This window comes from Populus nigra, chromosome 1 (genome assembly GCF_951802175.1).
Source record: "Populus nigra chromosome 1, ddPopNigr1.1, whole genome shotgun sequence".
In the NCBI taxonomy this organism is placed as follows: Eukaryota; Viridiplantae; Streptophyta; class Magnoliopsida; order Malpighiales; family Salicaceae; genus Populus; species Populus nigra.
Genome location: NC_084852.1, coordinates 23,321,338 through 23,348,360, shown reverse-complemented (window position 1 = coordinate 23,348,360; position 27,023 = coordinate 23,321,338). Strand labels below are relative to the sequence as shown.

The 27,023-nt window shown below is 31.5% G+C and overlaps 2 protein-coding genes and 1 long non-coding RNA gene across 6 annotated transcripts; 2 read left to right on the top strand and 1 right to left on the bottom strand.

Moving 5' to 3' along the window:
* Positions 1 to 4,108: 4,108 nt before the first annotated feature.
* On the top strand, positions 4,109 to 7,484 carry LOC133687643 (RNA-binding protein Y14-like). The gene is made up of 4 exons (XM_062107056.1): positions 4,109 to 4,480; positions 5,033 to 5,169; positions 6,116 to 6,267; positions 7,089 to 7,484. The coding sequence occupies exons 1-4, from the start codon at positions 4,198 to 4,200 to the stop codon at positions 7,132 to 7,134; spliced, it is 618 nt and encodes a 205-aa protein (XP_061963040.1). The 5' UTR covers positions 4,109 to 4,197; the 3' UTR covers positions 7,135 to 7,484.
* An 876-nt stretch (positions 7,485 to 8,360) lies between these two features.
* LOC133692150 (uncharacterized) lies at positions 8,361 to 15,111 on the bottom strand. Of its 4 annotated transcripts, none has more exons than XM_062112877.1 (10): positions 14,277 to 15,108; positions 13,403 to 13,533; positions 13,225 to 13,287; positions 12,993 to 13,082; positions 12,548 to 12,728; positions 12,198 to 12,387; positions 10,459 to 11,291; positions 9,519 to 10,133; positions 9,350 to 9,415; positions 8,361 to 9,120 (listed from the first exon to the last, which is right to left on the bottom strand). In XM_062112877.1, exons 1-10 carry the CDS (start codon positions 14,877 to 14,879, stop codon positions 9,013 to 9,015), a joined length of 2,880 nt encoding a protein of 959 aa, XP_061968861.1. In that variant the 5' UTR covers positions 14,880 to 15,108; the 3' UTR covers positions 8,361 to 9,012. The 4 variants fall into 4 exon arrangements, with proteins under 4 accessions (XP_061968861.1, XP_061968870.1, XP_061968885.1 ...); XM_062112886.1 differs by having other exon boundaries at positions 12,548 to 12,713; positions 14,277 to 15,107; XM_062112901.1 differs by lacking the exon at positions 14,277 to 15,108 and adding an exon at positions 14,010 to 14,196.
* Positions 8,760 to 13,443, top strand: LOC133692171 (uncharacterized). The gene is made up of 3 exons (XR_009841837.1): positions 8,760 to 8,901; positions 9,021 to 9,137; positions 13,276 to 13,443. It is a non-coding gene; the product is annotated as an uncharacterized LOC133692171 (long non-coding RNA).
* Positions 15,112 to 27,023: the final 11,912 nt, after the last annotated feature.

Sequence of the window (27,023 nt, the reverse complement as noted above, 5' to 3'; positions counted from 1 at the left end):
AAAATAAAAAAATATTTTTTCTATAACTTCTTAAAAGTATTTTCTATTCAAAATAAAAATAAAATATTTTTTCTATAAATCAAAACAATTTTTTTGACTTAAAAGTATTTTTTTATTAATTAATTTTTTCTAATATTAAATAAACACTAAAAAATTTAAAAAATCACTTTCCAAACCATGTCGTACCAAATCGTGGAGAGAGAGAGGGAGAACGCGAGGGAGATGGTTGGGGAGAGTGATAATTTTGGAATAATTAACAAAAAAACTAAATCATGTTGTGAAAATACTGTTAATTTAGATTCATGCAACTGTGGATTGTAACAATTATTTCAACGCGTATACCATTTCTTTTGGTTTGTGCACTATTATTCATTCAGCCTACATACCCTTTCTTTTAGTTTGTATTATTAAATAAGTGGTGCGGTACCCTTTCTTCAGCCTGTATTTGTTGACAATTTATGCATTAAATAAGTGGAGGCAGTGACATCATTAATAACAAATGTTTGCTGTCATATTGGGTCTCTTTACAATGTTGGGAGAGCTGTTGTGGTTTGCTTGGGAAATAGTGTCACGTTTGTTAGAGATAAAATTATGTACTCTTTGTATGTGATCCATTGTGCAACAATTGTGCTCTGTTTTTTGTCCGACCAAAAATTGAAAATTTCCTATTCTTTTTTAGTTTACAACCAAATGCCTTTTCTTTTGGTTTGTTTGTCTCAATGCATGTGATGGACTTGTACTGAGGGTGTTTTTGAATTTTTCTTTGTGTTGTTTTTTAGCTGGTGAAATATTAGTTATGGAGAGTTATTATGACAATTGTTTTTCTTGTCGGGGGGGGGGGTTCCGAGGTTTGCATTCTTCTTTCTTTCTCTTAATTCAACTCTGTGCATTTCTTATTATGCCAAAAGCTTTGATGATTCTGTTTTTTATGAACACATTGCATTATCAAATATTGTCGTTTAAATTTTCACAATTCTTATTTGCACCTTGCATCATTTAACTTATTTTCAAATAATTTTAATCAATTTGCTTCCTTTTACTTCTAGGAAAACCAAACCTCGTTTGCACTATTGTCTCCTTATGGTATTTCAACCCAGAAATTCTTGAGGTTATTCCATATAAGCATTAGTATGCTAGGTCTTTATTTTTTCTTTTTATCTAGCTTATGTTTTTTAATTGTTATTTTTTTTCTTTTAATATAAAACCACTTTTATTCTCAGCTATAATCATTTATCGGTTGAGGTTCATCAACTCCTTGCTTCCATGAATGTCGTCAGATCCATTGAACAACAAATAAATAAAAATATGAAGATTTATCAAAGAAATTCTTTGTATGGATCCATATCAACACAAAGTTTGTCAACAATAATCTCAACTATTCTTTCAATGCTTCATCTTTTACTTAACATTTATTTTGATCTTTATAAATACACATCAAACTATATTTTTTCTCAATAATATGTAGAGCGAAAGATTTACATGCAAAGCTTCCATAATTGACTATGATCTTCATAGAGGATGGTAGTATCAAAGCTGCCCTTTATTGCACAAAATCATTGTCTAACAAAGGCACAATTTTTAGATCCATTGAACACATTAAAGTAATGTTGGTTCCATGTTTATGAGCTATTTTCTATTGCTTTTCTTGTCTCAAACTAAATTATAATTTTTTTGCCATCTTTGTAACAATATCTTATATTTATTTATCTCACTTCTAAACATTTTATTAGGGGTCTGTTTGTTTCTGCATTTCAAAAGCGTTTTTGACAAAATTTAAATTTTTTTTATTTTTTTATTAACTTCAAATTAATAAGTTTTTAGTGTTTTCAAATCATTTAGATGTGCTGATGTCAAAAATAATTTTTAAAAAATAAAAAAAATCATTGGCATGTATTTTGGCACGAAAAGCTATTTAAAAAGCAACAGCAACTATACTGCCAAACAAACCCTAGGTTTAAAGTTGATTGTATTGTGATTGATGACAATGATGTCGCAGCATTTCTAATGGTTGGAAATATTGCTAAAAACTTATTTGGCTCCTCTACCCGCTGCTATCTCTATGACAAGGGGTTTATTGATTGCATCCCACTTTCCATGATTGATAATTAAACAAGGACAAGATTTTCCAGCTGAGATTTGGAGCTTTTCGCTCAGTTGTTAACCATTGTGACATCATTGTTACCAATGTTTTTGACAACATTGTAACTGCTGAAGCTCCACCCTTGACTGTTGAACCAGAGCTGCATATTATTGATGTTCCTCTTAATGATCAAACAGTTTTATTATCCTTTAAAGTTGCCTTTCCATTGAACCCAACAACATTAACACATGTTCCACCATCTAAAACTAATGCTAATTTCTCACAACAGCCACAAGTGTCCCCCAGGCAACCATATATGGTTGGTCCTTTGCCATCACAAACTAAAAGACAATTGCTGTTTGGAGATGAAACGTCTATTGAAAGTTTACAAGCTGCTCCTTCCTCTTATTTAAAAGTTGTTGCATTTTAATTTCAACAATGTTCGTTGTTTCTTTTAGTTTTATGAGTAACAGATACATAACTTTTTAATTTATTTTGGATCCACAACTCTGCAATAGCTGTTGTAGCTGATCCTTAAGGTGGATTTGCATCACTTGACCGTGATACATCAGCCATCACTGAAACAAATGATCCACCAAGCAAACACCAATGCCCTTCTAAGCAAGACCGTGATTAGGTAATTTTAAGTGACTTGGCTTTTAATTTATTTTATCTTACCTGCTATCATGCTTTCCTAAAAACACTTGGTCAGCACAAATTAAAACACTTTCATTATTAGCTCTTCTATACAACAACACTTATAGCTTTTTCACTAAACTCTTTTGTCTTTACATACCTTTACTTCATATTATTTCTTTGGTTGTTCATCCATTCACCCGAATATATAAAAGTATATTGTCAAAATCCATATTCCCGTTATATTAATACTTAAAGCTTAATTCAAAAAGCTAAGTTAACATGTGTGCGCGCAGGTGAAACATATCCTCTGTCCGTAAACAATACCAAAGAGCTTTTTCAACTAGTGTCCCAAAAATTTTGTTTATGCAGCAACTTCATTAATAGGCTGTTTTCCTATTAATTTTGCATGCCTCTATGAACTACTCCAGCAACATTTAACTCTCTTAGAAAGCAATGCAATCTTTAATGTTGTGGCATCATTTTGTTTATAATTAGTGATTACATGCTTTTTCTAATGATTTTTTTTAATATATATAATATTCTGTGTGTTGTTTAGCTTTTAAAATATGATTAATTTTATGTGCTGTTTAGCTTTTAAAATATGGTGTGCTGTTTAGCTTTTAAAATATGATCAATGACACAATCAGTCTTCTCCAATCACGTAGGTCTTTGGTCTTCCAATATCTCTACAATATCAATATTTTTCACACAATTTATTTTATTCACTCTTTAGGTTCTTAATCAACAACATAATTTTTTTTTCTCATAAAATATTGGCCTATCTGGCATTGATTCAAAATTATAATATTATCATACATATTTTTTCTATAAGCCCGCAACAGTGTGCGGACATGCCATCTTGTAGGATAACAAATTAGTACCCATAAGTACCCTTAAAGAATTAATTACAATCAATACTTATAATTTAACAAAAATAAAATTAGATCTTTTAATTTTAAATATTATTATTTTGTCCCTATATTTTAAAATTGGAGTATTACCCATATTTTATTTAAAAAGGAGGAAAGTGGATTATTTTTTCCAAAGTTATCTCGCCAACAAAGTTTAATGAAAAAAGTGTCTCCTAAGAAAAATTCCAACTTAACGATTTTTCTACGAAAAACTGTTCAAGTCATTTTTGTTCAGTTTCAACTCAGCCCATCACTTGATTTTATTTATTTTTATTACCTGATTTGTTGAGCCTACTAATTTTAATTTTCTAGGTATTTGAATCCATTATCTACAGAAAAAGAAAGATGATAACACAAGGACTAATAAATAAACTATGTTAAACTATAGGTATTAAATTATAATTCTCAATCGATAAAACGGCGCACTTTATTGATAAGAAAGGAACACCCAAACCCTTACTATAAATACCCTAACACCAACATAGAAAGAAAAAATTCACAAAATTGTAGTGAAAACAGAGCAAACCACCCGTCACGATTTCCTGAGAGATAAACCACTCGATAATAATGGCAAACACGGAGGCCGAAGCGGTGGATTTTGAGCCAGAGGAAGATGATTTGATGGACGAAGACGGTGCCGCCGACGCCGACGCCTCCTCCTCACCTCGTGCTCCACTCCCCAAGTTAAAGTCAGCTATTACTGGAGGCAGTGCGTCTTCTTCACTCTCCGCTCCTAAAAAGACTAAAGGCCGTGGGTTTAGAGAAGAGGTTGATGCTGAGAGACAGAGCCGCCTCTCCGGTCGTGGATTTGATTCCCTCGGTTCTGATGGTGGGCCTGGCCCCCAGCGATGTCAGTGAAATTTAAACCCTAGATACTTTTTGCTTGTTGTTTAAATTCTAGGGTTTCAGAATTATTTGCTATTTTGTTTTTGAAAAAGTAGGGTTTTGAATGGTTCTAGTGAATTTTGAGGTGGATAATTGTAAATTGACATTGAGAGTAATTAACACTATGGATTGCTTGATGTAAGGATGCCTGGAGTTATCCAATTGCATCTACTAATAAGCTAGTTCTAAAATAGGTTGAAAACATTCCACAGTGTGCTAAGAATATTGTCCCTCCTTGGGGATTCTCCTAAACTAATTTTATTTTTTTTTAATTTTATTGTTGGAGTAGTAATTTATCAGATCCGTCTCCACTACTATTTAAATAACTGTACCCTTTTATTCTTAATCATTCCATAGAGCAATTTGTGAATAATTCTGATGCTTTGAAAGTTCTGATTGTGTGATCAGATAATGTTTTGTTGTTGCTAGCTGATATCTCTTGTCATTTGTTTAAAAAAGTAGTTTTCCTTTTGTTCTGAAACTTGAGATGGATGATAATTGTTCCATATATTTACAGCTGTTGAAGGATGGATAATTTTGGTGAGTGGAGTGCATGAGGAAGCACAAGATGATCATCTGCAAGAAGCTTTCGGTGAATTTGGGGAAATAAAAAATTTGCATTTGAATCTTGATCGCCGCACTGGTTTTGTTAAGGTAAGAAAAAATTTTCCTCTTCTTTTGAATCTTATTTCCAGTTGTTTTGTTCTTTTTTTATGTTGGGTGTCCATATTAATGAAAACCACTGTTAAATTGAGTTCAAAACGAAGATCAATTTTACTACAAGTTCCTCTGCCTTGCTGAATTTTGGTTTGGAGCATTTGTTCTGAACCATTTCACATTTCAATTGGAACCCAAATCAGAAAAAATCTGATCGATTCAAGATTAGCACAAAGCAATCTCACTGGACCAGTTGCTCTTTGCACAAAAAGCATGTATGGTGCTGGGCTTTTTGGTGAGGAACTGAGACAGTGGTGGTTTTGATGATTTTTTACTACCGCTTGCTGTTTGCACTCATGGTTCATTATGTGAGTGGACTTTATTAAATATAATTGCTCACATAGTAGAGAAGTTGAGTGCTGCTGTTTAGGATTCTGGGTGGCATTGGTTGCTCTGCTGTTGTGTTGGATATGATAGCTGTGCATGTGTCCACATATTGGTTGCGTAATTTTGTCGTGAATTAATTCCAAGTTTTTAAATGCAGCTGATGTTTAATGAAATAATGTGAAGGTCAAAGTTTAGCCAGAACTAGTTTCTGTGCTAAGGAAATTCCACTTTATTGTGGTAGTCAATTTCAATATTTGTAAAATACACGCATTCCACCCAGAATAAAGGATCGTAACATTCAACATATATGGAGTGACATGTAATTATATTTGGCAAATAGCATGTTATTGATTCAATTGGATTTGATGTGGTCGAATTCAGTGCTATATTATTTTTCTGTCTTCCTTCCTCACAAAATTTCATTTCTTGATTACTGAGATGATTTCATGCTGTTATATTGGTCATAAAATTGACAATAACATTGGCCTGTTGTCTTTGTTGAAAAATTCTGAAACAAATATTCTTTCATTAAGTTGACACATATTTTTTTTGCAAGGGCTACGCGCTGATAGAATATGAGAAGTTTGAGCAAGCAGAGAATGCAATAGCTTCAATGAATGGGGGAACATTGCTCGAACAGATTATCTATGTTGATTGGGCCTTCAGCAATGGCCCCAGCAATTGGGCCTCCAGAAGAAAGAACATGAGGTCTGTCTCTATGCTGTACTTTTGTAAGCTGAAAATTATTGGAGATGATATATTATTAGAGAGAGAAGATGTCAGTGAAATTAAATGTGTCTCTCCTGAAATGATCAATGTTTCTCTGAATTTCAAAAAAATTACAATATCTGGGATCTTTTAGCTCTGTAAATTGCATGTTGAAGTTTTAAATTATGTCCCAACCTGCCTGTAGTCTGTAAAGGAAAAAACAATGGCTGGTAATGATAGATTTCTAGGAGTTGTATTACCAGACTGTACCCAAACCTGGTCATATTCAAGGTGCCGTTATATTTAGTGAATGAAAGCAAAACATAGTGCTCTTAGATAACATGGTGAAATTCACACTGCTTCTAATGACATTGCGTCAAACTCAGACTGGGCAAATTGAAAATGGAAGAGCTGGCTTTGATGTGGATTGTCTTATGAAATGGTCCAGGCATTTTTAAGAGGCTATAAGCTTCAGCTTGTATCTTCCTGTTATTATTTCATATGACTCTTTTGATCAGTTTAATTGAGAATTGGGATTACAGTGAGTACTGGACATGATTTGAGCACAACTTCACAAGTACCTGCCCATGCATAATTTTGTGGCATGTCTATGTGGAAAGGAACTGGCCATTACTAATACATGCCTCCCAGAACAACTAAAAATATATGATAGTATTTTCCTGAGGCTAGATCATAATGCTGTCCTCTCTGACTGTATATGAGTCGCTTCAAATCTTGAGTTAGATCTGGTCTGGCTTATTTGATATTTCTCTACTTGTGTCAGCTGGGAATATAACTTGTTGCCCTTTAAATTTTTGCAGACCTGAACGAACGACTCGCTCAAGGAGTCCTAGGAGGAGATATTAATGGGTTGTGATTTCCATTATGAAGGTGTATGAGTTTTCATTGAGGTGTTTGATACGTAATTATGATTGAAGATCGTGGTTGGTTCTTGTCTTCAATGGGTTTACGAATTGGTCACAAGTTTTTTCTGTGTTGTTGAATGGTGCTTGGGCCCTGATTAACGCTAACTTTTTAGTAATCTGTGTATTTGGCGCTGATTTTGTACTAATCTTTAAGTTTAGTAATCTGGTTTGTTTGGTCACTTGAGATATGTATTTTTTTTCCGGTACCGAAAGATTTTGGGAGGCGCAAAAAGTTCAATGTAGAACTTTTCTCATGTGAGGCAATTTTAGTTACTTTATTCGGCTTTTAAATTCATAAATTTTTTAATCTTGCCCGTTCCAGATAGCAAATGGTGTTTGGATCTTGGCAAGGAAGGCCAACATTCCTCTTTTTGGGAGTTACAGAAGCAGAATGGTCCTGCTTTCCAGGAGAGGAATCCCAACATTCGTACGAGCTAAATCATTAGCGTTTTTTATATTTTTTGGTACATGGAGGCTTCTTTTGTAAATTATTTTTTAAATTTTCTGGTATTTGATTGTTTATCATTAGAAAAATTTAAAAAATTGATTAATACAAAATACTTTTTAGCAAAGATAAAATTTAATCTTGGTTTCAATAAATTATCTTTCTTCAGGTAAACATTTTATAGAATTTATGAAAAAATTTAGATGTATTTTATTATTTGTTGGTTATATTAATTATTAAATTTAATTTTTAATTTTTTTAATTATTATATATTTTATTTTAAAATTATTTTTTAATTTTATCTCTCAGAATTTGATTTAATTTATTTTTTTATATTAATTTGGGTTTTTATTTTTTTTGTTTGCTTTTCATTTATCATTTTTTTAAATGAAAAATTTTATTTATTATATATGGTTTCTATTTTTTTATTGTAATTTATTTTTATTTGAGATTATTTATGAAATTATAATTTTTTTTAATTTTATTATATTTTAATTTTTTTTATCTGTCAAATTTAGCATTTATTATTTTAATTATTATTTATTTTATTTGAATAAATTTATGAAATTAAATTTTTTTATCTATAAGATTTTATTCTTGTTTTTTTAATAAACTTGAAAAAAAAATTAAAAACTTATTTTCATTTTATTTTCGGAATGGTTAAACATTAAAAAAAATTTTCTAATTTATTTTTCATGATATTATTAAATATTAAAAAATAATTTACTTTTTAAAAATTTATTTTATAAGAAAATAATTAAAAAAAAACTAATTTTCAGCAGTTATGCCGGGAAGCTATCACTGGCACACTTCTGAACGACATGAAGGTACAAGTATGCTCTAAGAGAAGGCCACTAATCAATGCACTTATGATGGTCCTGACAATGTCGTCGTCGTATGCTCAACTACCAAAACATTTCCCTTTCAGAACTGAGCTAAAAATGAATAATCGACTACTGTGTGTGATTATCATCCACTTCATGATGAATGGTGTTGGAGGTACGTACGTCTACCAAGATGAAGGAAGAAAGCCTCTAATGTAGCTCGCTCTTTGCTTGTCAGAGTATCATCACCACCACGAAAATCACAAGATCCATTAGATACAATGTCAGTGATGATAATTATAATATCTATTCAGCTTTTTCACAGCCTTGCTTCCTTCACCATTGAATTCCTTCGCTGTACAACCAATCGTGTTAGAAATTCTGCTCCTGATGATTCAAATCTAATTCCAGCTTGCTCTCCCACAGCAAGCGAAAAAAGGTATGGTAATTTTTGCTATTCTTCTTTGTTAAATGTACAAAATTCGTGTATTTGTAGCAGCTCTGTGCGTGTATATTTCTGACATGTTCTTCTCTACGTTGTATGTTTTCTTCATGAAGCCACAGCGGTCCAATAATTGGCCATGCACGAGGTTGTTGGAGTGGCAATAGTGCGTGACCATACCCAATGAGTGCCCTCCACTCTTCGCATCTCTGCCAACTGTCATAATTATCAATGTGAGCAACATTCTTACTTAACATGTTTATGTTACCTTGGAAGAATGTTTCAGATTAGAAGCTTGCAACAAGTAGAATTTAAGAGCATGAATTGTAGATAGAAAATATTGCTCAAATTTATGCCTCCTGAAAAACATTTCAAATGAATTTGCTGTCAAGAATGCTGGAAATTGTTGAAAATCAGAAACGGCAAATGAACAAGTGTTCCTTACTCTTCCATCCCTGAGCTCGAAGATAACTGAATCATCAGAAAATGGGATCGGCCTTGTTGGTGCCACCTGTGAATGTTCAAAACACTCATCATTGATTTCCCATCACTAATGCTGGCCAGCAGCCAGTTAGAAGACGAGTTTTAAGAAAGGAAAAGATACTTGTACCAACCTTTGGGTCACAGTTTCTATTAAAATCACTGTACTTCCGTGCAACATTCTCCAAGCTGGCTGCAAAATCTTCATCTATGCAAACTTCTTCATTATTATCATTTCCCCCCTCTTGTGTTTGATCTTCATTCATTAATTGCCCCACATGAGGGAAGCCACAGTTTTTCCATCTCCATGTCATTTTGTCCATATACCTAACGTATACTTTTCCATCTGAACCTATAAGAAAAAGTTGATTACCTTCAAAACATGGGCTAGGGGAAGTGATCAAGGTTACACCTTTATTAGGTGTTCCATGTTCAATCCAATTCCAGCCATCACCAGTATTCCAATGATATTCAACTAGTCCACCATCTTCTGAAAGCATAAATAGTGAGCCTGTGAGGGATAGTGAGGGTGGTCTCATAGCAGTTCCTGGCGATCTTGATAGAACCAAATGTTGAGACTGATAATGCTCATGCCACAATTCAGTCACTTTGTTATACTGGTATAGCCTCCCATTCCTTCCAGTGACAAACACTACGTTATCCCGGAACAGCTCCTGGTCAACAATACTTGCAACTTTGGTATCTGGAGGGTTTCGACAATCTTTCCATTCGAATTTCCTCAGGGCAACCTGCATAGAAATTTGATTAACGGATCAGCAATGAGCTGCTTTATAGTTCTGGGAAAATCACAGAAATACTCTCTGCTTTGGCTTTCTAGCCTAAAGTCGGTGTTTAAAGTAATATTCCAGAATTTATGTTTCAATTGATTGATAATGTTTCTTGGTTGCCTGGTGACATGAAATACTACTTGTATGTATGGATGGTGATGGTGACAATGACAAAGTGAAAAATTAAGTGAACCATAAGAAGGAAAAGAAATTCTCTGATGCTTTTAATCTTTTGGATGTATGGGAGTCATAGACCAATAGAAATACTATGGTTTATTCTACTTACTGTGAACTGCAGCAACCTTCCATTTTTGCTCACAAAGAAGATTGCATCTTCTGGTGTAACTTTCGGAGCTTTACCTGGAATTCCATCCCATGGAGGGCCTCCAATAACACGCCCGAGATTCCTCATGGCAGTGCAATTTACCCATGTTAGCCCCTCATCGCTCCTTTCTCTCATAAGCAGACTCCCGTAAATGTCTACCAAAAAGAGACTTCCATTGTAGTTTCCAAGGGCACCTTTCATTGGTGTTGAGTGATCATGCCTCAGCCACAGCCATAAATTCTCAGCATAAAGATGTTCATAAGTCAAACCATCATCAGTAACAAGGAAAAATGATTTGCCTCCATGTATCATTCGCAGACGAAAGTTATTGTTGATCCAATTATCTGGGAAACTATATCCTTCCAAAACTTTTTTCGGTCCATTGGCACCTGCAAATAGGTAATCTTCTTGTGCTTTACTTCCCTTTCGCCTTCTTGCCATTGATCTTGTGATTCCTTGTTCATTTGGCTCGTCTTTTATGCCTTCAAGGCAGTTCATGGGTCCACGTTCTTCTCTGCAATACTCTGCATTCCAACCTTCAGTCTCTGGGGCGTCTATCATTGACCATACATATTTAACCGATGCTCTTTTTCGGAGATTTACTTGATGGTTCGGCCCAGTATTTTCTCCACCCAGTCCAGGTAGATGCAACTCTGCAAGTCTACCATCATGCAGTGGGAAAACTATTCTGCCAGCTTGAAGTGGTATCCCAGCAATTCCACTTGCAACTTTCGCATGCGGAGGATGCATATGACTCAACCATGCTTCGGGAATTTGGTTTTCCTGATCAGTGCCTGTCTTCATGTGAAAAAAAAACCTGGCTTACAATATTGTTACTACAAACAGCGAACATTTTCCAATGACAAAAAGAAAAAAGCAAATCACTGAAAATCATGGTTTTATCTTGTTGATTTTTTTTAAATCCATGATCTACCAGAAATGCTTTAAGAAATGGTTCCAAAACAAGAAGTCATTCATTTGCGATTTTTGTTCTTCCAAAATTTCTTTACTAGACATTTTGAAAGCTATTAATTTCATTCAAGAAGCAGTGTGGGTCAATAAACCTATTGTAAATACTCCTATACATCTATTAGTTTTATTGCTAGCTATATGCGTCGAAAGCTTCTCTATTGTGCTACATTTATGGATAACTTTTAAAATACACCGAGGGCTTTGAAAGAAAAATGGATTCCAATGAATGGCTCTGAGAATCTTAATGTGCGATTAGAGGAAGTTATTTACTATTTTCAGGTCTTGCTTTTCACCAGCCAGTCATGGCACATGGAACTCCCTAGGAGTTTCAGAAGTTTCCCTTTCCCTTCCCTTCCCTGGTGTAGGCTATTTGGAAGTTTCCAGTCCTTTGACGAGCAACCTTAACTATTCTAAGAGATACACAAAACCTACTCCTATATATGTTTACTGATTTAAAATAAACTGGTTACTTGTTCACAGCTCATTGAATGCATTCTTTGATGGCTTTCCAGAAGATGTATTTTCCGTAGTTCCATATGCGAGTCTCAGAGAAGTGAATTGGAATACATTAGTATGAAAAGGGAAAAACATATGTAGATTGTCCTTGTTATGCAACTGTCCTGCACTGACTCCATGGAGGAATATCATTAGAAAGCATAAGAAAAGGAATAGTGAAAGGCCTCATCGTTTTTAGATTCTGAAGAATTTATACCACCTGCTTCACTCACCTGACTGTTTCAATATTCGATACTCAAAAACCGATCCAGACGATGTGGTGAAAAATAATGATAAGAATTTTTCATTTTTCTCATCTTGTATAACTGGTGTGATAGATGTCAACTTATGATCTTTGGGACTTCCATGGACTATCCATTTCCACTTTCTTTGGTTTAATCGTCTCTCTACCAATTTACCACCCTGGATATACAGAAAATATTGTGAGTAGAGGTCAGATGGTAATTTGGCTTTCTGGAAAACATTTGTTCTGCACATTATTCCCCCTGTTTGTGTTGCCTTTTTATCACTTACTGTTGTATGGGTGTGTGTAGTAATTTGTTTTTTTTTACAGATATGGTACCTTAGTTAGAAGAAAAAGAGAGATGGAGTATTCTCCACTCAAGCCATGTAGTGTGCATCCCCTTGATGGCATCAGAGAAGCATCTGCTACTGTCCCTTCTGCCCATATATGCTTCTTCCATGATGGCTTTGAGCTCCTATCATATTCATAAAGATCTCCTGTAGAACTGCATTGCAGCACACTGTGTTTCAAATGAAAACGAAGATAATAGCCAAGAACCAAGGAGCCAGCTTAGCCACAAAGCGTGGCTTGATTGGACACCTACACAGAATATCTGAAAATAACTACTGGCGTCATCATATCTAATCTGATGTTTAGCAGTGCACCTATCAGGAGTCGAATAATAACAGTGATTTCAATTAGATTACACTTCGTGTTAGCCTGTCTGTTTAAGTTCTTTTAATTTTTGAGTTGCATCGAGTTGTTGATTTGAGAGAGATCTCACCTTATGGTATATACTACGTCTGGTCTCATAGTAGCAGCATCAACAATTGCTGCAACATCTGCACCAGGTGGTCGCCCGTGATTTTCCCATCTGTTCCATGTTTATAGCATAGATTTCGTTAATATTAGAGTCTCCTCATCAGAATCCACACCGTGAGCAGATACTAAAATTCAAAAGCAATAAAACTAGTTTTAGCGACGATGGTTTTTAGTTTCAGAAACACAAGTTTTACCTTGGAGGCTCTGCCTCACTGAGTTCTAATAACGAGCCATTCTTTGTGCAGAAATAAATTTTCCTGGAATGTAACGCGGTGGAAGCAAGGAGTTCATTAGTACATTTGCGGCAGTAATGTAATGTGATTATGCTGTTTCGGACTGTGGTATGTATTGAAACAGAAATGATGCACTCACAGCCCATCATGAGAAATGAAGCCGGAATTTATTAGCATCAATGAACTTTCTTCTGCTTCTCTATTTGTGCTTTCATCGAGAGTAGGTGTGAACTCTACCCAAATTGGCTGTGAGCTCTCACCAAGCATCATCTGAAAAGGGAAAAAAAAGAAGATAAACGATCCCATACTAGAAATAATAGTGCAATTTAGCAGTTGTAGTGTGCAGTGAATCCATTTTTATCAAGCAGTCATCAGAGCACGCTTGGTGTCAAATTCAGATTACTTGCACAATTTATTAGCAGAAAAGTATCTAAGAAGAATTAGTTTTGGTTTCAATTGAAATTATTTAGTTGCAGTGTTCTGTTTATATATCAGAAAATCATGGGACCATTGCTTGAGCAGCTTCAAATACAAAACATGTGGTAGAGCTAATTGACATGGAGCCAGTCCAGGTTATACAAGAGTGCCATGCCTGCATGTCAGACTTAAGTGGTGACATGGTTACTCTGATCACAAGTGCTTGTATAATATAAATTGAAAATTAGATGGTTATTACTACAAAGAAGCATGTATTCCTTCCTGATTGAATCCAGTACTACAGGAAGACAGAAGGCTCTAACACGTACTAGTCAATCAAGGTTTGCTGGTCTCCAAGTCTGATATTAACCATCTCTGCCCACCAGACTAAGACTCGTAGAAACAGGATACGAATAGAAAATTAAAAGGCAAAAATATAAATGATCTTAGAAGAAACCTAAAACAGGAGTTTTTTTGGAATTAAGCTTGATAATTGCAAAGATGTTGAATTGTATAAGCTTAATTCCAAAATCATAGGGACAAGACAGCAAGTGTTATGAGCTTATATGATTATGCAGCTGGAAGAAGACCAGTACCTGATATAGGGTTCCTGTTTCTGATAGAGTAAGAATAGTTTGATTGACAATAAAGACACAGATTGCATGACCAGTCAATACTGGTAGATCATGGGGTGCTATCACCCACTGGATTCCATTCCAGAACCTCTCATAGATAGACCCACTTTCACCAGTGACCCAAATGGATGACTCAGACATTTTAGTCAGAGAAATTCTCTTCCTCAAAGGCAGAACAATCTCAGAATTCGCTTCTGTTCCTCCATCTTCAACCTTCCTTTTCAAATTCTCATTTTTCTTGGAATCATCATTCTCTCTTTCTAAGTTCTCTTCTACATCTCTTGTCACTGGATGAATTTTACCCACTTTAGTACAGTTATCATTAACACAAGAGACAAGTTCATATGGCAGCTCCACTTCAACCCAGGTATTGGATTGCTCTTGGAACTCCCAGAAACGATCAGTCTTCTGCTCAAATTCTCTATTCTTTTGTTGAGCATAGTTCTGTGGGCACCAAGAAGCAGAACCAAGGCTCAATGACAAGAGGACCAAGATGAAAAATATTAAATGAAAACAAGGCATAGTGGCATGACAGAATCTGGTGATAAAAAGGTTCCGATACATACAGAAGACTTCGAAACTACGATGTGCAGGTGGTTTCAGTTACAAGTCAGTTAGGTTTTTTGTACCCTCTGTGGAGCCCCATATAGGGCCAGAACAAGAGAAGGGCCACAGGAAACTACTCAAAGGACCTGACCATCATTATTTTGAAGACGAGGAGCTCTCTTCATGGCCTTCTCACCAGGACCAAATAAATACAGAGGGAAGGTTGTGGGGGGGTCCAATAGTCCAAATATACATGGGACGGGAGATGGGGTTAGTTAAAAATTGATATAGTTTCCCTTAGATTTTAACTACCTTCTCATTTGTCAACTCTCTGTGGTCACAATAACTAAGACAGTGATGATGTGTTGTGGTGGGGTTGCTCGTCTTTCTTACTTTGTAGTGCAGTGAACGAGCTTCAATTTTCTTAGCAGCTAATAATGATCTTCTCACCTAATTCACGACTTGTCACTTTGTGCCAAGTTTCTTTTTCATCTGTTTGTATGATGCAATATACAGAGTTTAATCAAATACGGTAAAAGAAGAACATATATTTTTGTGGACAATTCTTGCTGCTTTTGCAAAATTATTCCTTTATGGAAGTTCCAGTACTAGACATAACCCCCACAGCAAGGAACAGATTCACTGCATCAGATGCTGCATGTTGCAAGAAAGTTTGATCAAATAATAGGATCATCCAGTTGATGATGATGGCGGCATATCAGATGTAATGCCATTGGTCACTTGACTTCCTATGAGTAGACTGGTGAATATTCCTTTTCCTTTTTTTAATTTTTTATTCTGACTGAGTCTAAAGAGATGAGGTAAGATGTCATTGATTTTTTTTTCTTGGGGGGCTTTCTCATTAGTCTTTGAAAGAGACACAGCAACCGTAGCGGCAAGCTGTGGATCTCTCTCTCTCTCTCTCTCTCTCTCTCTCTCTCTCTCCCTCTCCCCCTCTCCCCCCCCGTTTTCCAGTTTTAATCAAACCATAGATTAGACAAGCCAAAGAAATAGTTAGAACGCAACAATGGAACTTTACTTGCATGATCCTCCATAGCTCCGCAAGTGAACATCATTGGCATTTTAAGATGCAAGACTCTTTGCTAGTTTTAATCATCGAATTTTATTCTTTTATGGCCATTTGTTCATCAGTTGTCTTCACTTACAGGGTGCTAATTGTCGGGTCTGCAGTTACGGAAGGCAATCGGTATCAACGGGTTGAATTTCTTGATATTTATACTTTACTTATTATTTATTGGATAAAAAATTTAAATATTTATAAATTATTCATTGAGTTTAGGTATCAAATGAGTATCTATTATTTACTATTATTTGTTAATTAATAAAAAATAAAATAGTTAATATATATACCAACACTAGTAAATTAATCTGCGCTTCGTTCTATGTTGAATTATTCTTTTTTTAAATTTAAAAAAATGTTAAGAGGATGAAGATTTTTTTAGCAATATTATTAAATCCAATCAAGTGGTTCGATTTTAAAACCTACTAACCCGACTCTATACCTAGCTCAAGTTTCCAATTAAATTATGTGGGAGTTGATCTAAAGTGAATCAATCAATTTAATTGGTCAAAAAACAACTTGAATGACTGGTAAAAATATGATATAACTTTCAAAAAAACTTTGAAATAACATTTTTTTTAAAATATTGATACGATACCAGATTGGATTGACTTCAGTCCCCCTTCGACTTGGATCGTGGATTTTAATGAGTTTAATAACTTTTTTGTTTTTAAAAATTATTTTTATTTAATTTTATGATAAACATATATGCTTACAAAATCGAGCATCAATTTTAAAAAAGATGTTTATTTGAGATTGTGATAACTCTATAGAAAATAGACAAAAATAAACCATGAATTTCATTTCCTAACCCATTCAATATTGAAGAAGAGTTAAAAAAAAATAATTAAAAAATTAAAGGATTAAAAAACTAAAAAAAAAATTTCAGGTTTGATGAGTAAATCCGCCAAACCCGTAAATCGGGTAACTCAGGTTAATACGTCAAACCCGCAAACTAGGTAATGGACTCCATTGGGATTAATAACTTTTTTTTCTTCTAAATTATTGTTTATTTAACTACATGATAATAAAAATAAATGATCGCAGAATCAAGCGTCAAACTAATACTGATATATTTTTAAAAAAACTATGATAACCTCATAGAAAACGAAACGAAATAAATTATGAAACTCAATTCTTAATCAGCTCGATATCGAAGGGTGAAATAAAAATAAATAAATTAAAAAAAAAAGAAAAAAAAGTTAAACTCGCTAAATATGTGAAAGCACATGGACTTTCTAAAATTTAATAATATGTTTTTTTAAACTATTTTTTTTAACTATATAATAAAAAATAGATAATCACATAATTTAGTTCTATTAGAAAATAAAAGTACTCCTCTAAACCCGCAAACTGAGGCAATTAAGGTTACTTCGCCAAACATGCAAACCAGGCCATTGACTCCACAAAGTTTAATAATCTAGTTTTTTTGAAATCATTTTTTTTCTAAACTTTTTTAAAAATAGACCATAATGCGTTGCTAGGATATTTTTTTAATACCAACCCGATACCGAGATATGTTTTTCATACTACAATAACCATATAAAAAGTAAATTAAAATAAATTATCAACTCGAAATCCCAACAAACACATAATATAAAGACTAAGTTAAAAAAACAATCAATAACCAAAGAAAAAAAGGGTTAAAATAAATAAAAAAACATTGTGAATTACTTATAATCTACAGTATTAATGGATGTAGGAAAATAATGTTTTGTCCACATCTTTTAGCTTTATACTTGATATATATATATATATATATATATATATATATATATATATATATATATATATTAAAGTATGCATGTATTATATTATATTAAAAAAATCTAAAAATTTTACAAATATATTTATATAATATAAATATAAATTTCGAGTTAAATGCATAAGAATTTCAGTTGATTCTAACCATTATCTATCTATCTACAAAATACAAAATTGCTAACTATCAAATCATATCGGTTCAATATCCATTGATTGGGATTAAATTACAATTTCTAGGAGATTGTGAGGCCTTGGGATTGGAGTTAATCATGTGCGGTTCTTACTAATAAATGGAATCTTTGGGTCAAAGTCAAAGAATCTACCAGGACAGCTGGCTCTCAAGATTCCAATCTCCCTATTAGTAGGGGAGTGCTTAATTTGACTTTTCGCCAATTAGTGAATCCCTTTCTTCAAATATTCTAGGGTTCGTAACGTGGAAGAGGTGAAATCAAAATAGGAATCTATATAATTATATTGCACATAGTGGGATTTGTTTGCCAACATAATCACTGTGAGAAAATAAAACGCACCTGTTATATTTAATATTTTTTCTTATGAAAACATATAATATCCCAAAATTTGATCATGCCAGCAGGAGGTTTCAAACCCATCACTGTATCAGGAAGAACAGGTCCTCAATGCAGGGCATCTCTAGGTTTGAAGCTTGGAAAGTCATTTATTTAAATTTTAATGAACTCCCATTTTCATGTTTTGAGTTGAAATAAGAGATAAATAATTTATTTCAAACTCGTATTAACTCGAATCAATTTAAATAAATAAGTTTTTTTAATGATTACTTTGTAGATAATGTTCATGTAATGTTAAATCTGACTCGAAACTCAATCCAAATCTCTTGATATCAACATAATACACATATATAAACATAACTTTTATAATTTTATATATCATTGAATAAATACTCACACCCCTTAAAAGTATATATACACATATATATTATTTTATTTTATGTTGAATAACAAATAATAATTGATAACGAATACTATGTTGATAGATGCTCAAAATCCAATAGATAAGATATAGATCGAGTTATTTAATATCGCGTTTATTTATTAGGTTGTATTTGTATTCTTTATTAAAATAATTTTTTTATTCAATTAAATAATAATAGAAATAAACATAAATATTAAATTGATGGAATAAAAAAAACAAAAAAATATGCAATCAAAATCTCTTGATATCTACATAATACACACATAATTTTTATAATTTCATCATTGAATAAACATATATACACCCCTCAAAATATATATATATTATTTTATTTTATGTTAAATAATAAATAGTAATTGATAATGAATGTTATATTGATAGGTACTTAAAATCCAATGCATGTCTATTTTTTTTTACGAGATAAGTAACAAATAAGATATAAATATAATAGAAACTCCATTTCTATTTATCAATTACTATTTTTTAGCTGGAATATTCTAATTTGTTTTAGAAAATAAGTAATGAATAAAATATAAATACAATAAGAATTTATATATAACTGCATTTCCTGAATAGGAATCTTTTTTTAAAAAAGCATCTATTTCTATTCTATGTATATTTATAATTTTATTTTAACAAGATAAAGATAAGTAACGAGGAAGATATGAATATAATAAAAACTATGTTTTAACCTCTCCAATTTCTTTACACTGATTAATTAATAAAAGAAAAAAAATTATATACACTGACAGGATGACTAAGCAGGCTTCTTCTCTATATCATAGGGGCATGGTGGGTTTATACACGATTGATTACTCATTAATTAATTGGGACGTAGTGATTAACTTTTGCCAGGTGGCAGTGAAAGGCTGACACACACACACATTGTACGCAGGCAGGAAGGTCCGTTTGTTTTTTATTGTGTGAGATCGATTTTGTCGCCTTTTAAAATATAATTAGTTTCAAAAAATATTAAATTATATTGAAAATAAAAATATATTAAAAAATCATTTAAATATATTAAAAAATATATATATTTTTAAAAAACACCCCACACTAAAGGTTAACAATTTACCCCCCCTTTTTTTTTAAGAGTTACGTACCTTCATGGAGATGAGAGGAGAGGAAAAAGATTTTCATTTCTTATTAAATTTTTTATATATTTTAGTATTTACGTCCTTAAAACTTATCCACTAATTAATGTTCACCTGCAAAATATCTTTCATCCCATATATCAAACACAATTCAAGTTTCTAAAGACTCAAAATATCCTTAATTAATTAAATCTATATCTTTCTATTCATTTATAGGATATGTATAGAATGCATATTATGTGCAAGAAAAAAAAATTGTTTTAGATAGAATATTATATTTTTTAGAAGAAAATAGTTGTGATTGTTTGATATGAAATTTATAGATTTGTTGTTTATGATTTAATTCAGAAAATGATGTTTTTGTCCTTCTTTAATTTTCACATTTATTCTAAAAAGTGTTTTTTTCATTGAAAATTAAGGAGACATGTTTATCAAATATAATGTTTTTCATAATAGAGAACAAGGGTCCTGTTTAGCTTCAATAAAAAATATAAGAAGAATTGCTCCGCCATGGGCTAGATATTTTTTTCCACCAAAAAATTTTAATATGTAAGCCATTTTGACATGTTTTTTTACATGAAACATATCAAATGTAAATCAAAAAGTTTATATACGTATCTAATTAAATAAATCAAGAACCATATATGTCAACAAATAAAAAAAAAGGTCATAAATGATAACTAAACATATATTTGGAAAAGTTGAGAAGCAAATATACATCAATAAATTTGATCTCGCAATACAATCAATTTATCCGATTGTGTTCAATGACTATATTTATTAAAATTATTTTTTAATCAAATAATAGTAGAAATAGACACACTCATAAAATTAATTGAATAAAATCAAAGGAAAAAAAATCTCGCAAGGTTGCACTTATTAGAAAAACTATCTAAAAATAAAGTTTAATTATATAAAACATAAAAAAGTTATAGATGAATTAGAAAAGTCTTTTTAAAAATTAAATACATACAAAATACTTAAAAAACAACCACTATTTTAAAAAAGATAAATAAAAAAATAAAAATAAGATAGAAGAGATATTAGCTTAAATATAAATTTAAAAAATATTTAAATAAATACACATGTAAAGAGCATGATTTTCTTTTAAGAAGCCAAGATTACAAAAAGAAGAAGAAGAAAGAGGTTAGGCCAGTGCCTAACCCATTTAAGATTGCCTGCATGATGGCGTGTTTTTTAAAATGTAATTGGGGTGGATGACATGTTGTCTACTCTAATTTTTTTTTAAATAACTTAGACGACACGTCGTCTATCTTTGCCAAGATTCCAACAATTATGGTAGCCGAAAAATTAAGGTTGAAGGATTTCTCATAAAAAAATTCATTTTCAATCCATTTTGACCCAAAATACATAGAAAACACTTTAGACACCTTGATAAATTCATCCATGACCTCCAAAAACCTAAAAAACCATCCTAGAACCCAAAATCAACTCGAAACTAAAAATCTTCTCGAGCTCATATATTAGGCACTTTAAATGTAAAAAACACTCAAGTTGAAATCCCCTCATCAAATATAATCACTTGACACAAAGGTCGACTATTTTGGTGGTCGAAATCATTGTCAACAATATTTTTCTCTATCTAGCATCAAAATCCAGTGATCTCTCTCTCTCTCTCTCTCTCAAATTAGAAACTAAAAAATAATAAAAATAATTTTTTTATGCAAAATCAAATTAAAAAATACTGAGGGACTAAATAGGTATAACATGTGAAGTTTGATGATTAAAGTGAGCCTTTTCTTAGAACTTTGAAACCATTATTCATTTGTTTCGTATTTCATACTTTGATTCCTCGTCTTTCAATATTGTTCTTAACCAACAAGTTTGATTTAATTATCCTTAAATTTGGCCTAAAAAAGATGCAATTGTACAAAAAAGGTTTGGGGACCAAAATGAGAAAAATAAAAAAATTCTAAACATTTAGTCTACAGTAAAATACGAGAGAATAAATAGTACACGTGTATAGTAAAAACACCATACTATTTCATGTTTTCTACTAGTTATGTGACCCGCACTTCGCTATAGGTCATATATTTTTATCTACTATAAAAAGAAATTGTATACACAAGTTTTTTCGATGCATTTTCGCATTAAAGTTTTTTTTTAAGTGCAAATCAAAAGGTTTATGCATACATATAATCAAACAAATAAAGAATCATATGTGTTAATAAATAAATAAAAAGTCATTAATGATAAATAAAAATTGAACTAGAAAAATCAAAAGACAGATGCATATCAAGTTATTTAATCTCGCAAGATCAGACATTTACCAGGTTGTGTTTGCTATTTTTTATTGAAATACTTTTTTTATTCAATCAAACAATAATAGAAATAGACACACATATTAAATTAATTGAATAAAATAAAAGGAAAAACAATTATGCAATACTGCATATATTATAAATATTATCTGAAAATAAATATTTTTATTTTTAAAAATAAATTTCATCTATACAAAATATAAAAAATAAATTATAGATAAATAAAAAAAATCTCTTCAAAAATTAAATGCACATAAAATAGTTTTTTAAAAAATCTTTATAAAAAAAGTTAAATAAGCAAAAATAAAATAAAGTTTTCTATACAAAATATAAAAAATAAATTATAGATAAATAAAAAAAATCTCTTCAAAAATTAAATGCACATGAAATAGTTTTTTTAAAATTTTTTATAAAAAAATTTAAATAAGAAAAAATAAAATAAATACAGATGAGTGATATTAATTAAAACATAAATTTAAAAATTATTTTTAAAAAAGACAATAAAAAAGTTATCAATAAAAAAGTAATATTAGAAAAAAATAATAGCCTTAGTGTTATGACTTAATTTATCAAGCCTATGATTTAGGTCATGAACTGAATCATGTTAATAATTTTTTTTCTCTTACACACACACACACACACACACAAGGCCAAAAAAGAGCCAAGATGTGCGAGCCTATGGCTTAATGCATCTGAGCCATCACAAGGAAAAACCCAAGCGTGTAAGAGGGCCTTCAAGCCTAGGTCTGTGCACTTGGGCTTGATTTTATTTTCTTTTATTTTTTTAAAAGGGTGGACGACCTATCATCTGCCCCTATTTGTTTTTAAAGAAATATACATATGACGTGTCGTTTGCGAGCTGGTACTGGCTGAAAAATTAGGGTAGTGCCTCTCTTGCTAAAAAAAAAATTTTAATTTATTTTAGCCTAAAAACACCCCGCTAACTCTAAAACCTCTGGGCAAAAAATTATAAATTGATTAATTTCATGTAAAACAAAAAAAATTTGTAACTCTTGATCGGGTTATCAGATATTTCTGAAAATTTATGTGAAGCCTTCTAATATGATGCCTTAACTTGGGTTAAAGTTTCAGAATTTTTAGAGAAATTCAAAAAATTTGACGAAAAATCACAATTTGACTAGTTTTACGTTATTAGATGTAATTTTAAATCCGGCCATCAGATTGAGCTGAAATTGTATGAGGAACCTTAAAATATATTGAATAAAATCTGGTTAAAATTTTAGGATGAACGGAGCTCGGTTGTGCTAGCAAAGAATAAGGACCGTCAAATTAAAGAAAAAAGACTCATTAAGGGTAAAATGGTAATTTGCTATTAAAAATAAAATAAGGCAGCCCCTTTTCTGTTATAAACTGCCGAATGGGCAGTAAAAAATGTAAAAAGAAAAAAAAAAAGGAGAAGAACGTGAGAAATCAAGAGAAAAACAAGAAAAACTGAGAGAGAGCTTTGAAACTTGTAAGATTGAAAGACTTCAAACATTAAATTAAGGAAAAATCAAGTGAAGGAAGATACAAGAAAGGTGAGGAGGGCTGACCACACTAGGAGAAGAAGAAAAGTTGGGAGAACTTAGATTGGAGTTGTTTCGGGAGTAGGGCATCAGGCAGGAAGAGCTGGGCCATCACGAGCAGACGGTAGGTGATTCATCACTTTCTTTTAAAATTCAAATTTTTTTTATGACATGTTGATATGAAAGAAGTAGAAGAAGAAACTGTTGGTATTATAATTAGGATGTCGGGTAATTAGTATAGAATTACTGATTGGTTAGTATAGAATTACCGGTTGGTTAATATGAATTACCGGTTAGTATATAATTACTGGTTAATATGGAATTACTGGTTGGTTAGTATGAATTACTGGTTAGTATGGAATTACTGGTTGATATGAAATTACCAGTTATATTAGCTATTGATAGAGAATAGCCGAATGTTGGGTAATTTGTATGAAATTACCGGTTATATTGGTTATTATAGAGAATAGCCAGATGTTGGGTAATTCGTATGGAATTACCGGTCAAATTGACTATTTATAGAGAATAGTCGGATGTTGGGTAATATGTATGGAATTACCAGTTTGATTGTTGGCTATTTAAGAGGGTTAGCCGGGTTTGAGGTAAAATTATAAATTACCAAATTAAAAATTAAGCAATGAGTGTTGGTTACAGAGGTCCTATAAGTATAAGATTAATAAATTATGAATGAGTTATTAATGTTGATATATAGTAAGTTACTGATGAAAAATAATTTGATATATTTTGAAGACTTGTGAACATAATAGCTTTATCATTTTTAATGTGTTATCTTCCTTATTTCTTATTAATGTTATGTATATAGGTTTTTCACGAGGTGATGCAAAACGTTAAATATGAGCTTTATGTTTTAATCTGTTTATTTTGTGGGATGTAATATATTTACTTTACATGTAATTTATATTATATGTAGATTGTAATATATGTATCATGAAGATGTTTGGTTTTGGTACTAATACATTTAAAATGTATGAATAAAGAACTAATATTATTAAATTATTCAAAAAAAATATTTAGTAATTATAATCATGTATGTTTAAAAGATGGATGCATATTAATGTAATAATTAGTTCAATATAAATTTTTTGAGTTTATAATTGTTTGTAGTTAATGTTTTATTTGTTGATGATGTGAGGTTGAGAAAATACAATGAAATATAGTTATGTGAAATATTATATGATGAGATGAGATATGATTCAGGATAGTTGGATCAAAGTAAAAGTTTTGAGTATTGTGATTGAATGAAATCTAGTCGATAACTTGGTAACATCAGAAAACAAAGGAAACTCTGTCAAAATTTTCAAAAAAATAAAATAAAATAAAATAAAAAATCTCATAATTTTAGACATATTATTCAATACTTGATATTAATAAAGAAATGTTTGAGATTTCATGATATTATAATTTTAGGGTGTTACACATTCTTGGAACACCCACAAGCCAATCAATTAGCTTAAAATACCCAAAAAGATCCACAAACTAGAAATCAAACCGGTTTATATTTATCTTTCTCAGCTTAGATCTATTTTTAAGCAACATTGAGGTCATAAACTAAAAAATAATTACCTATTGATTAAAATTAAATCATCTAAAATAAAATTTTGAATATCAAAATAAATTATTAAAAAATACACCATAAATCCACAATATTTCATGAATTTGTATATATAATATAATATAATAACAGTAGTTCAATAAATATAAGTTTTTTCTCATATCCCACTCCAAGTTGGAGGCTCCAACTATCCCACGATAAACCCATTTAGCCCTTCGTCAAATGGGCTGCAAGCCCCTTCCAAGTGGCACCATCATGGCATCCTCTTTTTTAACAGAAAGACAATTAGCTTGATATCCTTGCTAGCTACTGAAATATAACTAAATCGATATTAATATATTTTCTCCTCTTAAGTTCATAAACCTCTTACATAACTCAAAAAAATACATAGAATTCAATCATTCTTTAATGCAAGATTTAAGTCAAGCATGTAGAAATTCCAGTTTTTCTCTTCTTTTCTTTCTGTGTTCTGTATATTTCCCAAGGGGAAGAAATAACGTCTTTTTCTCTGCTATATAAAATGTTTTGTTAGAGACTTGTTCTTTGGTAGAATTGTTTGAGATCTTGAAGTTAACTTCCCACGAATCTAGAAGTTAACGACCATACAAGTTTCTAATAATCTCGAGGTTTGTGGGATTCGAACTAGTGATATCTAGAAAACAAATCTAGAAACTGATCAGTTGAGTTAATCTCAGGGTTAATTTATATATATTTTGCCACGTTCACATCATTAGTGTTTGCATGTCTGTGTATCCAAGTTTCCAACTCTTGAAGTAAATTAATCTGGGTTCATCAGATTAGTTGGATGTGATATATAGTAAACCTTGAATTTAGCAATAAGAATCCACCTTTAAATCGCTGCTACCAGCTGATCACGAAGATGACTTGCAGGTAGTTATTAGTTATAGTCTCATTTATAGCATATGTCGTCAATTATTACTGCATCCTTTTTAATGAAATTGAATGTATTAAAAAATAATATAAAATTATTATTAAAATATATGAAATAGTTTTTTAATATGATATTAAATTTTAATGGCTAAATAAATGTAAGATAATGTAGGTTTATGCTTGAAGATTTGTTAAATATTAATAAATTATTCTTGAAGCTTTATTGCTGAGATGATTGTTTTAGGCAATGAAATGCAATAATTATGCCTTCAATAAAATACTAGTCTTTTCTTTTTTATAGACAATTAATCTTAATTAATTTTGAACTCACAATTAATTAATGTTTGTACCAGAAGAAATGACCTATTGTTATACAGTCGATCTCTGGCCCAGTTTTTCCAATTATTTATACGGAGGGGTATCGGTCAAACTTATCAAGGAGATTTTAAAAGGGATCATGAAACTTGAAAGTAATTAGTTTTGAATTTGACAGGAATGATTTAAGAATATTTTCTTTACCAAGACCACAACATTAATCTGGGTTCATCAGATTCGGTTTAATTTTCAATTAAGCAGTAAAATATACAAGAAAGTTGATAATTTTTTTTATTAATATATATATCTGGATCAGTTTGCGCGCAGCTAGACTAATTTCACGGACCTTAAAGTTAACGACCATGTAAGTTTCCAGTAGCCATCGATCATATTAGTAACTACATGACTCAAACTTGAGACCACAAGGAAAGTAAATTTCTTGGTCCCAAACTTTTATTACTGGACAGCTACTAGATGATTCAAGAAAGGTAATAATTAATTAGTTGGATCAATGAATGTGATAGTAACCTTGAACCTTGAATTTAGCAATAATAATCCACCTTTAAATCGTTGTCAACCAGCTGATTATGGAGATGACTTTTAGGTAGTTTCTATCCTGTTTATTTTTGTATTTTAAAAGTATTTTTTAAAAAATTGAAATGTTTTTATATTTTTCTTTACAACT